The sequence below is a fragment of the Crocodylus porosus genome, unplaced genomic scaffold (genome assembly GCF_001723895.1).
Source record: "Crocodylus porosus isolate Cpor-Errol unplaced genomic scaffold, CroPor_comp1, whole genome shotgun sequence".
In the NCBI taxonomy this organism is placed as follows: Eukaryota; Metazoa; Chordata; order Crocodylia; family Crocodylidae; genus Crocodylus; species Crocodylus porosus.
This window is the reverse complement of record NW_017728886.1, coordinates 172,253,305-172,269,876: the sequence shown is the minus strand read 5'-3', so window position 1 is coordinate 172,269,876 and position 16,572 is coordinate 172,253,305. Positions and strand designations below refer to the sequence as shown.

At 37.9% G+C, this 16,572-nt stretch overlaps 1 protein-coding gene across 1 annotated transcript in view; it reads left to right on the top strand.

Moving 5' to 3' along the window:
• Nucleotides 1-20: 20 nt before the first annotated feature.
• DOK6 (docking protein 6) overlaps nucleotides 21-16,572 on the top strand; it is a 473,746-nt gene continuing 457,194 nt past the window's right edge. The window contains exon 1 of the mRNA XM_019545244.1: nucleotides 21-141. Coding sequence (XP_019400789.1) covers nucleotides 76-141 — 66 coding nt within the window. The 5' untranslated portion in view covers nucleotides 21-75. The remainder of the gene's footprint in view (nucleotides 142-16,572) is intronic.

Below are 16,572 nucleotides of genomic sequence, written 5' to 3'. Positions count from 1 at the left end.
TGCGCGGGGCTCCCCCGGGAGCGGCGCCCGCCCGCAGGACAAGGCGGGCGGCGCGGGGAGCCGGCGGCCGTGGCCATGGCCTCCAACTTCAACGACATCGTCAAGCAGGGCTACGTGAAGATCCGCAGCAGGAAGCTGGGGGTGAGTGCGCTGCTTGCGCCCCCCATCCCCGGGCCCGCCCGGCTGCGCCGTGTGCTGGTGGCGGGGGGGCACTGGCAGTGTAATATATCCCCTCCCCTCCGGGGTGTGCAAGGGGAAGGGGGGACTTGGTTTCTGCAGGAAGGAGACGGGCAGGACCCCCCGCTCCCTCCCCCTGCTTGTGCCGGGGGCTGGTGTGCAGCCGCCTGCGGGCGAGGGGAGGGGGCGGCGGAGCTGCCTGGTGCGGGGAAGCGGGGGGCAGCCGGGTCCTGGGGCGCCAAAGTTTGCAAAGTGCGAGCAGGTGCAGCCCTAGCCGGCACTTGGCAGGGCCCCTGGGGTGCGATGCCTTCCCGCCAGCACCTCTCTGGCACCGGGACCTGGCGGCCCCCCCTCTCGGGCCGCAGCCTGGTCCTGGGGGCCGCCCTCCTCTTCTGACTTGCCAGGCAGGCAAACCTGGCAGTGTTTACTCCTGGCGAGATGGACCTGGAGAGCGCATCCCGGTCCCTGCCGGGTGGGGACAGCCTCTTCCTGACATGAGAGCATCTGGGCAGGGGGGTGAGGTGAGGAGAGGAGAGGGGAGCTCTCAGATGCCCACCATGGCCCCGGGAGGAAGGGACGTCTCCAGGGCTGCTGTGCCGCTCCAGGAAGAAAGGCTAGACAATCCCTGCCACGGGTGTTGTGACAGGGGGAGGAGGAGTGCGGTGGTTCAGCCTGCACAGCCTCAGGCAGGTGGTAGTATAGGCTTAGCTATGGAAGCAGCTGCAAGGAAACAAACACCAAATACAGAGGGAAAAAAAGAGTCTCTAGGAAAAATAAATAAATGAATAAATTAAAAAAAAAATCCATCACCACACTTCATACTGTGTGGGCGTGCGCCTGCTTGTTCCGAGAGCATTGGTGTCTTGCAGTGCCCTAATTCTGTAAAGGACCCTATTTTGTTAGTTTGTGAATTTTGTTTTTGATGAAGCAAAACATGAACCCTTCTGGGTTTGTTTTTTGTTAAGTATAAATGCCATAGGTTGTTATATGTAATGTGCTTCTGATTATAATCCGCTCTGTTTTTAAAAGTCAGAGTGAAGAAAACATTCCCTCCCCTCTCTCTCCTTGTGTTATGGCTATGTACAGCAGGGACAGATCTTTCAATTGTCAGCTGCCTCATCCTCTCTTTCCTGCTTAACTAGAGCTGAAACTCTAGCTGCTGCTGAAGCTGTTTTTCACTGGGAGGGTAGTAAAGCACTGGAACAGGTTACTCAGAGGGATTGTGAGGTTATCCTTAGAGGTTTTTAAGACCTGGCTGGACAAAGCCTTGGCTGTGATGATGTAGTTGGGGATGGTCCTGCTTTGAGCAGGGGGTTAAGCTGAATGACCTCCTGAGGTCCCTTCCAAGCCTAACTTTCTTTGATTCTAAGGTATCCATGGATGGATCTATGATTTTTGGAAACAAAAAAACAAGCATCTCCAAGGTTGTGAAATAGGAGGAGAGAGACCAGGAGCAGTCACAGGAAGCAAAATTGCCTTCAGAAAGGTTAGCTTAACTAGTAGAACATCAAGCCCCTCAGGAGTGAAGACCAATGAGCCATTCAGGCAATTGCTTCCCTCTGCTTCGTGAATAGTAATGCAACACTTGCTGAATTAAGGAGCAAAAATCAAAGCAGGGTGTTTCTGTCCTAGTTAGAAAATCGCCATCTCTGCATAATACAAACACCCCAATTTTGGGGGAGAAGGTGCATGTTGCATGTGGGGAAAACATGGTATATTTTCAAGTTAACAAGATGAAGTCTGATTATCCTATCTTGTATTTAAACTTTTTTTATGGAATACAAGAGCTCCATCCTCTTGTAAATGTGTAAATCGGTCTTAAAGGATGAAATAAATGTTTGCTAATTTTAATTTTTCTCCTCACTCAAAAAACAGTGTAAGGGGATACACCCTTCCTATTGCTGTTACCTCATCATGTAAGCTCTTACATACACATACCTAGATTCATCTTAAAGGGTTTTTTTGTTTCAATAATTCCATTTGTAAACCTGTTCCATAACTTGATTCCACCGGTTAGATGCTGGAAACTCTTGCTTAGGTGCTTCTAAATCAAGCAAATAATATTATATGCCATGTTCCATGTTTCTTATAATAGTTTCTTCCCCTTACAAAAGATATGCATTTAAATTTGTATAAAAATATCCACAGAATGTTGTCTCCTATAACTCAGATCTGGCAGAGCCCAGGTCACTAATGCTTGTTTTAATACCAAACCTGCTTAGAGCCCACTACCTTCTAGACGGGTAGCCAACCCATTAGAGAGATTAAACCAGTGCTTTTGCTCTATTTAGTCTTGCTTTATGGCTGAGTGAGGCATGGATGGGAATCAAACTAAGGGTACTATAATATAATGCAACTTATGGAGGGACAGTTAGATGTTTAGGTGGGTGAAGTAGGGTGTAATGCAAAAGAGAAATGCCACTCTTTTGATTTGAGAAACAAGATACTTATTTAATTTTAGGTTAGGAGCAAACTTTCTGGTGGAGTATTTAGTCTCTAGTAACCCTAGCCTTCTCTTACGTTCCTCATTAATTGCACACTTCACAGAAAAGTTTGTCTTGATGAGTGCTTTGTTACAAAACATGTCATTACTATATTAAAAGTATATTTTGCTTTATTATTTAATGTCCTTTATTGTATTAGTCCATTAAGCTAATTCTTACATTTGAAATGTATTTTAATACAGGAAGCCTCGCTCTCTCCTATGAATGTTCTCATACCAACATCCTTTTAAATGTGATAATTTCACTGGGCAATTCAACTCTTTTTGCAAGGAATTAGGAGGCATATCATTCCTTGGCAGTCAGTACTATGAGCTCTTTAGCCATCAGTAAACTATTTCATAATAAAATGATTACAAGAGTTCATAAAGAAGGCATATATTGCTATCAAAATAAATGACCACATCTAATACCAGAATTTATAGTGACTTTCTGTTTCACAAATATAGCTATGTATTACAGTGATCATCGTAGCTTTTTATTTTGCCTTATTTCTTTGCAACTACTGAGCCCTGTAGTAAAGTGAGCTTATGTCTCAAATGGGCTTTTGTGTACTTTCTTACTATCAAACAATTTTCAAATTGACTCCATTGTACATACTGTTTCTTTATGCTGCTGGTAAAAGTAGCTCCTTTTGAGGCGGAATGAGAGACAACAATACTACCTCAGAGGGAGACCTTACTAGCAATTCTGTTTTTTGTCAAAATCTGTCAACCACGACCATTGGGAAAATAATTGCAGCTGCTGCAAAAGCAGTGGGATATAGGAGAGAGTCACCTAACTAGTTTAACCACCCAGACTATCTCCTTATGTTGATTAAAAATGCTTTTTTTTTAAATGTATGCATATAATATTTCCAGGATGCCCAGCAGCCTCAAGAAATATGGTTTATTAATATCTATGCAGGAAAATGACTTAAGTGCATAGCATTCACAAGTATCTGAGGTCCTTAAAACTTGGAAGCTGTAGCTAGTGAGGATAATACTAGTAATTAAAATATCTTAAAAAAAAAAAAAAAAATCAAGGTTCTCAATGACCTAAATATGTCTGTTTCTTCAACTTGCTCACATTACCACACTGATTGCTATTTTGTATTTCCCTAATACTACATAAAGGAAATATCTCATCTTTGCAGCTGTTACATTTGACCTGGGTGACCCTTTGTTGAAATAAATTTGATTGCAGTGTGGTATGCTGTTAGGATTATAATAGGTTACTTGTGTAGTATGGAATAGGACTATGCTGCTTTTGTTCTTTGTGAATCTTTAATATTCGTGTTATATTAAAATTCATATGACACAATTTTACACCATACTGGCTGTGCTCATGTGCTGAAACTTCCTTGTAAGAGAGTGGAATCCCTTTGTTGTCTTCTAAGCTGCAAAGATTTCATGCCTTGCTGAAGTGCTTTTTCCTAGAACGAAAACAGTTTGATGTCTCATTAAATAGTCTAATTAAAAATGGGTATCATGTCACTGCTGTGTCTCGTTTTGACCCATTTCAACCCTTATTTTATAGTCTCTTTTTCTCTTCTTTTGGCACACTTTGACTGCAGAACAAAAGAATTCTGAATAATGGAAATTTTCATTGAGTTTGTGAATCAATCCTGTTGTTTATGCATTTCCACATACTGAGCAGAATTATTTGCTGAGTGGTTCATTTTATACTCTAATGCTGTTATCCAAAGAGAAAATTGTACCTGCCAGTCAGCCTTGATTGAGTAATAAATAACTGGTTGCTGTTAGCCACTAAATGAAAAGTTTTACCATCCTGAGAACTATTTTTATTTTGTTATGCGCTAGTAAATCATTACAGGTAGCTTTTCTGAAGGTGAATGTAGTGTTTTCAGTGCTGCTGATTTCAGTGCTGATTAATTGAAGACACAGTTAATATTCAAGTGAACATGAACTCCAGGCTGCAGACTGATTCATCTTGAATCATGGCAGTAAATATCTTCCAAAATTGTAATATTTATTTACCTCTATGGCTATATTTTTTTCAACAGAAAGAGAATAAGTCTCCAAAATACACAGTGCTTTAGGTTATACTGATTGAGAACAAAAGCTGTGTTTTAACTAGAGGTCGTTTGATGGATACAGTGAACAGGGTATAGGTTCCTTTACCTGCTGGGGTTGCCATAGCTTATTTTGAACAAAAGCAGCGAGCAACCTTGTTTTGTATTGGGTTAAATAAGATGTCTTGGGATATTTTCTTTCTATAGTTTATGCTATAGTCTATTAAGCATACTGTTTGTCATGATCATTGGAAAAATTCAACGTGACAGTTAGGATGTCAATCACATTTACAGACTAAACTTTAATTTAGGTTTCAGTAGATGAAAGCCATTCATAGGGTTCTTTTAATATAATTATTGCTTATAATTTAATTAACAAATCTCCATACTTCTAGGATTGAGGAGTCTAATTAGTTGTGGGTGACAGTACTTCTATTGTTATCACTGTTTCCTAAGACATGATGCTAAAAGGATTTTATGATCACCTATTAAAGCATCTAATCATATTTACTATATATAACTGATTATGTCATTTTAATATCAGTAATTACTGCTCTTTTTTGTCACAAAGATATTAAGTGCAAATGAATTCTTCCCTTAATGAGTTAATTAACATCAGCTTGGACCTTTTTCTTGCTAGAGTTGCATGAGTGGCTTTGCAGAATTAAATGTAAATGTATGGATTTCCAATCTGCTTATTATCTGCAGCACTGGTAATTTTGAGCTAAAAACAGTGATTTATTGACTAGAGAGAGAATTAGAAGCCATTGTAAATAAAAACAGGAGTTCCCATAATTTTTCAGTGTTACTGTTTCTGTTTAAATATGTTCATGATACACATTCATATTAAGTGCTTTTAAAGCAATGTACTTCCTAGTTTTTCTTGATGCTCCTGTTTCATTTATCTTCATGAGTTTTGCTAGTTAATGGCCTGCCAATTTCAGAATAGATGATAAAGATAAGCCAAGATAAACCTTGGCTTAAGTGGACAGTTTTCCTCTTTTAGACTGTATAATACCTCCATGCCACCTACATGTTATGGATGCTCTGGCATTTACTCTTGTGTAATGCTTTTGGATGTAATTCCATTCAATTATACCACAGCTGAGTAAAGATTATTCACCCTCAGCAGGACTGTGGGTTTGGAAATCTAAACCACAAGATTTTATTTTAATTTAGCAATTCATATAACTCCACAATAAGTCAGTGATCTTATTTGACCATTATTTAATGAGGTGATGTTTTTGTCTTACTGTTTTCTTCCTGGTAGAAATGGCCTGTATGAAAGCTGATCTAAAGGATCCTATTGACTTCAGTGGCTTTGGATGAGATCCCAAGAAAAAACACAAGCAAGATTACATAGACTCAGAATTTTCTTGCTATAAAGATACCCTTACACATATGGTCCTCCCTTATCATTTGAGTAATTATACAGCATGAGCCTGCCATGTGTTTATGCTTGAAGTATACAATAATAATGATTCATATCATTAAAGTAGTCAGTTTCTTCTTACCTTTCTAGAAAGAATTCTTGTGTCTTGTTTCATTCATCCAGATTTTTGCCAGGAGTGCAAAGTGCTTTCTACTTGTTGCCTGGCAACAACATATTTTTGCTCACATCAGTTGCACTTTAGTTTTATATATTTTTTTGTAACTAGAAAATTCTAAAAAGCACAGCATACGGTACTTCCTTTTTTGAAAAGATGAGTAAAGCTTTTATGAATGTCATCCTTTAGTATGTTTGTATTATTCTGGACTTGACAAAGCAATCTGCTAATTGAAACATTTTTCAGAAATGTTGTGATTCAGATGGTGTAGGTGTAAATAGACATAACAAGCAATGTAAAATATTTTGGTCATTGCAGGTGACTAAACTTCCATTTCTGGAATACTTACTGACATTGCTAAAGTTCTTTGGGCATCACGTGGTCCAAAAAACAAAATTATGGTCTTTTCCTTTACATTGTGTTCTTTTAAAGATTTTTAAGGTCAACCTCTGCAGCAGCATCAAACAAGATTCAGAACTGTGTTTTTTGTCTGGCTTTAATATTTGATCTACTGCAAATCTGCACTTACAAGTAAAATATATAGTTTAGCTTTAATAATAAGCTTGCTTTGCTTCTCTGAAAAAATGAGCAAAAAAATAAAATGAGTTTTGAAATGTTGTGTAGGGGTCTTGTGTCTGATGGGCCAATATGGCAAACCATTCTTCATCCAAGTAAGTCCTATTTATAAGATTGGCTCTTTGGTGCTTCTTTCCCATTTCTCTGAAAAAATATTACGTTAATAAAAGTGTTTTAAGAATGTCATGTTAAGCTATAGATAAACATACGTCTGAACAGTGACATTTCTTTTATGATCTGAACACAGTAAAACAATATGTAGTGTTAAATAGATGCCTCTTTTTTAATACTTTATTGCTAGTTAAAATGAATAAGCATACTAAAATGTTTAGCTAGAATTTTCACGTTTGAAGGAGTCCAGGATTGTATCCTATTGCTGGAAAAAAACCAAGTGAATTTATATGTATTCATATTTATTTAAATAGATACATATTATGTTTATGTTTACTTGATATAAGCCTACTAATGCATTTACCATATACCAACTTAGAGTCAAAGTGTGTTTAAGGTACAGCCAAAAAAGGACATCTTTCAAACTTAGCACATGCATTAAGGAGTGTACATTCTAAGATGGCTATTCTTAAAGATATATTGCCTAAACTCCTATATGAGTAAGCAAGATTGTATTATGTCTGAGTACATAATGTAATTGGACTGTCAGAGAAAATGGGGAAAATCATTTGTAGAGTTAAAGGCCCATGCTGCAGTAGAGACTTTTTTTTTTTAAATAATAGGGACTCACAAGTTAAGAGTTTTTGGCTGACCATGGCTACCATTGTAGTATTTGGGAAAGAGCCCCTTTCTTGGGGCTATCACTGACCCTGGAGGGTTTTGAAGATTTAAATTAATACCTTGAATTCTTAGAAGTTACTGAAAAATTCCTGTTTGTAAAGTACTGCTGAAATCTGCTCTTTTCTAGTAAGCTCTACTAAAGAAGTAAACTCCCACATTTTGGAGCATCTCTAAGGCTAGTTGTGTGTGAAATGTGCCATGGTAATTCTATCTAGAGACTATAAAGGTACAAAGAATTATTTCATTGGAGAGAAATTTCCAAGTAATTCCATAGCACTGCAGATGCCTCTTAACTGGGAAATGTTTTCAGTGTGGACAAACCTTCTGAAAAATGGGACCATGTTCCTTTTCTGCTGCATCATCCAGTTGCTTATAAAACTAGCAACAATTCTTGGTTGAACTTCAGACAGTTCACACTCAGTAAAGTTCCAATAAGATATGGAGAACCGAAGCACTTCACTATCTGGGTCTGAGGGGGGAAAATTACATGTTGTTAGTGTACTACTGGGGTTTCAGCTCATGGTGCTCCAGTGTCTCTTCCAGCTGCAGCATTTGCTTGTTTTAAAAAGGTGGGGATATGTCTAATGATTGCAAGATATAGGTTGATTTAATGTAAATTGCTTCCTATTGTTCTGCTTCTCTATGCTGGAAAATTTCTTTAGAGGGCTCTGGTGTTTTACTTGTACTTTTCTGTGTTTTCTTCATATGGACTTCTCCTTCCCATATCTTCTTAGGCAATAGTTTCTGAATCTGTATTCATAGAATCGTTGGTGGCTTGGCATTGGTCCTAAAGCTCTCAGCATTTCTTTTTCCTATAAAGAATGAGGCTTCAGAGAATACAGAATTGGTCTTTTTTTTTTTTTTTTTTTTTTTTTAAAGAACATAATTATCTATTACTACGTTTGGACAGAGAACAGTGGCTGACCTTTAGGCAGTACTAAAATAAACCTGATGATGATGGTGGGTGATGATGCTTAGCTTTTCATTCATTCTGACTCTCACTTCCAAAATTTGTTCTGGATGATGTAAACTCATCATCTAGTTTGAATCTGGTTGGGGAATATTTTTGAGAGCACAAGGTTGTTGGGACTTCATGATACAACCATTATACAGCCGTCATACATTCAAAAGTTCTTTGCATTCTCAGTTAATTTAAGGTAGGATGTTATCGGTAATGTTTACATACCACCAGGGTTCTTTCAAAGGAAGTGCTTTTACTGAAAAAGTCAACCGTCTTGATTAAAACAATAATTATTCTCTATTTGGAAATGACTTCTTTAAATGTTGTTGTATTTGAAGATGAAAAGCTTTTCCCATACCAGAATAATGTAAACTGTGTTCTTGAAGCACTTAAAAGTAACCACAAAATCATAGGCAGCTATGGCTCAGTCCTACTGCTTGCAGAACAACTTCAGCCCTTAAATGAGTTCAAAGAATAAGTTGAGGGTGCTAAGCACCTTGTATGGTTGATAGGCTATAATGAGTAAAATAGCAGTGTTGTTTTTTTTAAGTTATGCTGTGTATATACCTACCACTTAAAGATTTTGTCTGAAAGGTTCAAAAATTTAGAAATTAGAGGGCAAGTTTATTTTCTTTGGTAACTTCTATACTAGATCCATGGTGTAGTCTCTCTTTTTAATTTATTCTCCAGGTGTCCATGTACCTATACTATTAGAGAGAGATCTAGAGGACTAAAATTTACAGAAACACAAGAAAAATAATTTTCAGGGTATTATTCAAACACAGCTTGTTTTTGAGAAAAACAAAACCCCCCCAATAATGTATTTTGAATGGTCACTTTTAATTATACAGTCCAGATATCATGATCAGGTGCAGTTTAAGGAATTATTCTTAACTGAAGAATTTTCCTTTAAAAGAGAGACTTTTTTTTTTTTAGATAGCTAATCCTGGTTAAAATACACCACTTTTTTTTCTTTTGCCTCTGAAGAAATAAATATTCTTTGCCCAGTAAGGAAAGAGGTCCTAGCTCAGAAAAGCTTACCTTAACTGTGAAAAGAAAAAAATAATTTTGAGTGTAATTTTTATTTAAACTTTGCTTTTGTACACTTAAATCTAGGGCCACTTAAAGATACTTGTATACTACCAGAATGGTATAAAATGCGCTTAGAGTAAATGGGGAGGGGGCCCTCTTTATCTCACTTTCCAATCTGTAAACTGAGAGTAACACTTTCTTTCCCATTCCCTCTGTGAAAAGTGTGATCCACAAAAACAAACCAAAACCCCCCTTAAGATTCAGTGGGCTGAGTGCTCTGGTAGCTTTGCTTTTGTTAGACATGACCCGGATCCTGGTTTTCACTGTTTAAAAAATCCTGAATTCCCTGATTTTAAAAAATAAATAAAAATCTCAAATATGCTGATTAAAAAACCCTAAAATCTACATTTTTTTCACAATTAAAATGAAATGCCACTGCATACCTATACTTATAGGTATTAGTTGAACACAATGTTTTATTGATAAATTTACAATTTTAAAGCAACTTTGAAGCTTACCAGTACTTCAATTCTTATAATAAAATAAAATGTAAATACACATATATATTTTGGTATTTGATTTTGCTTTTTTTTTTGTATCATGGAAAATCAGAGCTTCCCCTGCACCCTTTGCTTACCAGGACACAGGTCCAGTTGCAGCCCTGCTAGTGCAACTCATTACTGACTTGGGGGCCCCTTGCTGCCAGTGTAAGATGAAGGGAATGGGTGTGTGGGGAAAGGCGGGTGTGGGCGCAAGCAACACATGGGGAGGGTGGGGGGGGGCACAGTGCATGTGCCCCCTCAGATTTGTACGCTCACAGCAGGGTGTAGGGCAGCAGGCTGGCCAGACCAGTTCTGGGCAGGAGCCAACTCCACGACCCAGCGGGCGAGATCTGGTGTTGGAGGGAACTCCCTACCTCCATGGCCACCAAGGTGAAGCATCCCCTCTCTGCCCAGTAACAATGGGAGGCAAAATTCCATGCTGGTGCCATGCCTCACCTTGGTAGCCATGGCAGTGCAGTGCTCCCCCCTGCACTGGGGTCTGCCTGCTGGGCCACGAAGCCAGCTCTTCCCAGGAGCTGGTCCAGCTTGGCTGCAGTTCTGCACCCACTCTGGGGGTGAGGAGGGGTGTGTTCCCCCCTGCCATGTCAACTGTGCTCCTCCGCCACAGCTCCTGCATTTCCCTGCCCCAGCCACACAATGCATGAGCTAAGCCCCCTCCTCCACTTGCACAACCATAGATTTACCTGGAGAGATTGGCAGGAGCTGCTCTCCACTGCCAGGTTGCCACGTGCTTGTGTATGTGCACACATGCATGTGGTGCTAACTGCCCCTTGCCTCCCACTTCCTCAGCCCCAAAGCCCCAGCCGTCCTCTTGCAGGCTGAAATGCTGAGATTTTATCCTTTAACACAACGCCCCCTCCCGGTTTTTTCTTTTTCCCCGCAGCAAATGGAAAATCTGGATCCCTGGAAATGACACTGTTGTGCAATTACAACATACATTCATTATCAGGCTCCTCTTTTTGGGCCCCTCTACATGTGCAGGTAGAGATGATGGAATATAATGAATCATCCACACATGCGTGGCAGGAGCTATGATTGTGGGATCCCACATTAGATTCAATCATGCTTTATAGCTCGTGCAGGATTGGGCTACCCCTATACCAGCAAGAAGATCACAGATGTTGCAGTCCCCCAACCTCAGGGTTGTATGAAACCCCCGGGATTGGGAGATTGCAGCTGGGCTATGTAGCTCTTGGACTCCAGCTGGGTCCCTGCACTGATGGGCATGGTGCGGGGACTCGGTGTCTGCTGCAGGACTCTGGATCCTGACAGCTGCAAGGTGTTGCCAGGACCCAAAGTTGGCAGGTACTGGGGCTGAGAGTTCTCGCAGTTTCAGGACTCCCAGCCCCAGCTGGGTATGGTGCACCCCTGTGGCATGGAGTCCTGTTGGCGTACAGGGCTCCTGCATGCAGAAGAGACTCTGCTACACATAAAAATTAAAGCTTGACACCAACTGACTACAAAGTTAGTACATGTTTTTGAGGTCATATTTTTATAGCTAGTTGGAGCTTTTTATACTATGATAGGTACTTTGCATGTGTAACTGGTCTCAAGGTAATTGTGCAATTAACCAGTTATTTGTGTGATACCTCTAACGTAGAGCGGGCCATAGACTCTGATGCTCATGCTGGAAAATTTCTGCACGTGTCAAAATTAAGGTGTTTTGGAAACTCTGTAGTCGTTTGAGTAGGTGTTCAATTTTCACATTTGGAGCAGAAATTTTCTAAGTTGGTTTTTTGCACTTCAGCACCTAAATTCTACCTTAGCCTTGTTTAGGTACGTAGACCAGGTATGGATATTCAAAAATCCCAAGACAGACTCGATCTAAATTATCCAGTTTTCTGTAAGTGGCATAGTTTCACTTGGTATGGTGGAAAATTTTAGACTGGGTTCTGCCATTTTTAAACAAGTCTGTGTGCCGTGCTTCTGTTCAGTTTCCAGTGTAGACCAGTTTCTGAGCACTCATACTAGTAAAGGTGTAATGTCTGTATCTGGCTGTAAAGTTTCTGTCTGGATTTTGTAAATATTTTATTCTGTATATGTACATTGCTTAGTACTGATCTTGGGTGACTTCTCTAAATACTGCTGTAATACAAATTATAACCATTTTCAATCATTCAAAAGCATAAGAATTCAAATAAACTGAATTCCAACATTTTCATGGAGACAAAATTCACCAATACATTGTTGTAATTTTTATTAAATCATTATTTTCATAAAATATTCCAGTTTTGTTCTAATTTTAATAGTTATAATTTTACTTGAACTAATTTTGTTTTCGGTATTAAGCAATTAGTTTTATTTGTTTTTTTGTTTTTTTTTACAACTTATTAATGCCATTTTAGGTTTCATTAACTTGTCACCTTAGAAGCAGCAAATCAGGAAAATATGAGCTAAATAGCCTTGATCTGTTTTCTTGTCACATTTGAGGGAAATATTGTAAAAGCTTTTAAGTTCTCAACACTTTGACACTGAAAAAAAACAATAGTATGTTGAAAGTAGAATTATTCTTATCTTTGGCTCAGCAAATATGTGCTAACATTATGATGAACACACTGGTGTTCTTATAGAGTACTGTCTTCCTTCCTTCCTTTTTACAGAGAATCCTGTACCTATATTGCTTATATTTTAGGTAGACTTTAGAATGTAACTGTTTGAAACAATGCAAATTATATAATGTTAACTGCTTTGCAGTGAAAAACAAGATCCTGATCCTGAAAAGATGTAAGCACCCATGAACTTAGAGCACATGAATAACAATTAATGCCTAACATTAGTATTTTTCATCTGCAGATCTTGCAGCACTGTACAAAGGAGATAGCTGTATTGATGTCAGTGGGGTGCTGTGTGGGTTCAAGGATAAATTTGGTAGATCTCTTTGAAAGGTATAGATGCAGAAATGATTTAATTTCTCTACCTGTAGTACAGAATAAAGAAGCTACTGGAGAATGATTTAGATTGGAAAATAAAATGGAAATGGTAAAGTTGAGAATGCAGGGAAAATAAAGCTAGGCAAATTAGACATTTTCCAAGGTACTAATGCCAGCACAGCTTATTTTTGAGAAAAACAAAACAAAAAGATCCAATAAAGTATTTAGAATGGCCACTTTTACTCCATATGTAATCAAAATATTCTGATCCAGTGCATCTTAAGTAAGGATTCTTACCAACTTCACTAGGTTTTGCATCAGACCAGAAGGTCCAGAATGACATAATTCACTGACATAATGAATTACCAGCTTAGCATTGACTTAAAATAATATAAGAAAATAATATTTATTTCAACTCTCAAACACTTTCTGCACCTTATTTTTACTGTGGATTATGATACAAATGTAGCTCAAGCTGCTGTAGCAGAAGTCAGACATTGAAAGTGGGGCAGAGATCTTACTCTATAGGGTTCTTTAATCCTGCTGAAAATAACTACCGTATATCTACTCATATTTTAGTAAAAAGGCTGTTATGAGTTAGATTTGGTGTTTGTGGATTGTTCCCTTTATTAAATCTTATTATACTATATAGCAGTATGTAGCCTGAAAGATCACTTTTATTCACCATAAGAAAACTGTGTAATTGGCAAAAAAGTCTTGGTAAATGTTTCAGATTAAATGAAAAATCAGGTACTGTGAATTTGTGGCATCCAGATCTAAATGCTTTGCAAAAAAAAGTAGTAAAAAACTCTAAGCTTACATGAGATGTGCTAGAATAGAGAAACTCTGAGAATAATTATTCCTAAACATTCATGAGCGTTCATAAACAACTGTGTGAACTATAAAGACATTTAGCAGAGGAAAGAAAGTGCATAAAGAGGAAAAACAATCGTACTAAAAGCTGGCTGATGCATTCTATATGCATTGGAAAAAGAGTATTGAAATTATTTTTGTCATTCCAGCCCTTTTAGTAGAACAGAAGACTACATTTTCTCAAAAGAGTGGAAGCCACGATAGGAAGATGGTATCTGTGCTGCAGGGCTGAAGGATTCAACAGACTTGAGACCTCACTGAGATCCCAAAATTATAACAGAAGTGACCATGTTGGGTCTGATGAAAGAGAAAAAAATTTAGATTGGTTATTGTGACAAAGCTGATTGGATACTAGGTAATATCAGTCCCAAATTATTGAAAGAAGTGGCAAACAAAGTAGCAAATCTTGTAGCGGGAATCTTGAACACGTTGATCAATTAGAGATATTATCCTAATATAGGATAATAGCAAATATAGTGCCTTTATGCAAAAACAAAAAAAAAAAAGGGGGGGGGGGAGAATGAACCAAACCCAGTTTGAGTTCAATATTAAGCAAAGTCTTAAACAGATATTGAAACTGAGAGAATAATGAAGGACTTTAAAAGAAAATAGGATGGAACACAATATGTTGGTTTAATCCAAGAAAGAAGATGTCAGACCAATCTAATATTCTTTTATGATATAAGAAATGATTTCTTAGACAAGAACAATGCAATTGGTATCTGTCTAGATCTAAGCAATGTAGTTGTCATTGTGCTCCATGGAGAATTATTAGCTAAACTGGAAAAGACGAATGGAGCTGAGAACTCAGGGCGCATCCTACTTCCTAGATGAGTACCCCAACCACCAGACTTTGGGGAGGGGGGCAGGGGAAGGATGTTTGCAGGCACCTCTTTCTTTCCTTAGTCTAAGCCCAGCAGTTGTAGGTTTAGGCTGATTCAGTTCTGGGTCTCTAAGGCCTGCATATCCACTTCGGCACAATTTTGATAGCTGGAAACCCTCTAAATTTCAGTTTAAATTTGTTCATGACCAGCTTGAAATTATTTTAATTTATGTTGATATTTCTCTTATATTTAACATCTCTTCTCCCTTCCTGTTACTCATGCTAAACATTTATTTATAAAGGTAAACAATCCGAGCTCTTTCAGTAGCTTCTCATAAAACATATTCTTCATTCCCCTAACCATCTTAATTGCTCCTCTTTGTACCCCTTCCAGTTTATATTCAACTTTTAATATGTTTATACAATCTTATATGCTATATTATAAAGTTGCCTTCTAGTTCAGTAAAGTGTGTTTCTAGTCCAGTCAGCTTGCAAGAATTTCTACTTTTCAAAAATTTTGTTTTTTATACATGATGTGATCCTGAAGATCTGTACAGCCTGGTAAAGAGAAAAGGAGACACGGATATGATAGATTATTTTTATTTGTAATGTGACACAGTTAGACTTTTACAGGAAAATATCTTGCTACACGTTATTACTTATTAGTATTACAGTCAGCACCTGAGATACAAATGTAAATAATTTTGAAAATTAAAATAGGTCCCCTCCCCTAACATGTGTTCTTGTGCATTTTGAAGGGTTTGTTTTTGTTTAGGGATTTTTCTGTATTTGATAACACTTCCATTCATTGTCAACTAGTTTTTTTTTTTTTTTTTTTATGATACTGGTTTTATGTAATAATATGTCAGAAAAAAATTAAAAGTAAGAATATGAAATTATAAGAAATGGTAATAGGAATCTAAACTCAAGTGTTGTATCCATTTAGACAGCCAAGAAAACATATGCAGCATCTATGTATAGGTCTGATTTATTACTAGGAACTATGGAAATTGATAAGTTTTAAGGTCCCTTTATAATACTAGGTAAATGAATACAGTAAATTTGGGCTAAATCTATATTTAGAAATCTAACTTCTGGCACAGTGGTTAAAAATGTTGTCACTATGTGTATAAATATAATAGTGTGTATTATAAATTTTCCAAATTTGGCATTTTGCATTGGACTAATTTGAAAAAACCTAGATCCAGAGGAAATGTAAAAATGGTTCATTATTTTTCAAATGAAGTACAAAATACACTTTTGTTATAGTGAGTTAGATATAGATATACTTTTAATGTAAATACATAGTATTGGAAAAGCTTCTTGAAAGAATGTAACCTTAGCAACTATAGCTCTCAAAACTCTTAATCCATGCAAAAAAACCAAAAAGGTAATTCAGCAAAAGAGTGTAGGTGTTGCAGAAGTATAATTTATAGGTACCTAGTGGCACCTTACAGCCCCAAGTTAAGTATCAATGCTATCCCATTCTCATAAAGTATATCACAAGGAAGAGGAAGAAGTTTTGTTCTGTTACCCAGTACTTCAGAAGTTAGAATATTCATGAGAATATCAGACATGTTGACCTCCTCTGAGCCCAATCTGTCCCTTCCTCTGCAGCTTCTGGAGAGAAAAGAAGGAGCAGCTATCTTATAGCATTTCTGTACGTATTTGCTAAAGACACGTACACCAATTCTGGAAGGCTAATCTTTGGGAGAAAGCATGTGTGTCAAGTAAATACCTTAGTCTGCAAAGTGATGCATTTCTTTAAATGGGAAGGAAATTGCTCACAATACAAATATAATTTTAGAAAGAGGAGAAGCACAAATACAGTATTGTGTTGCAT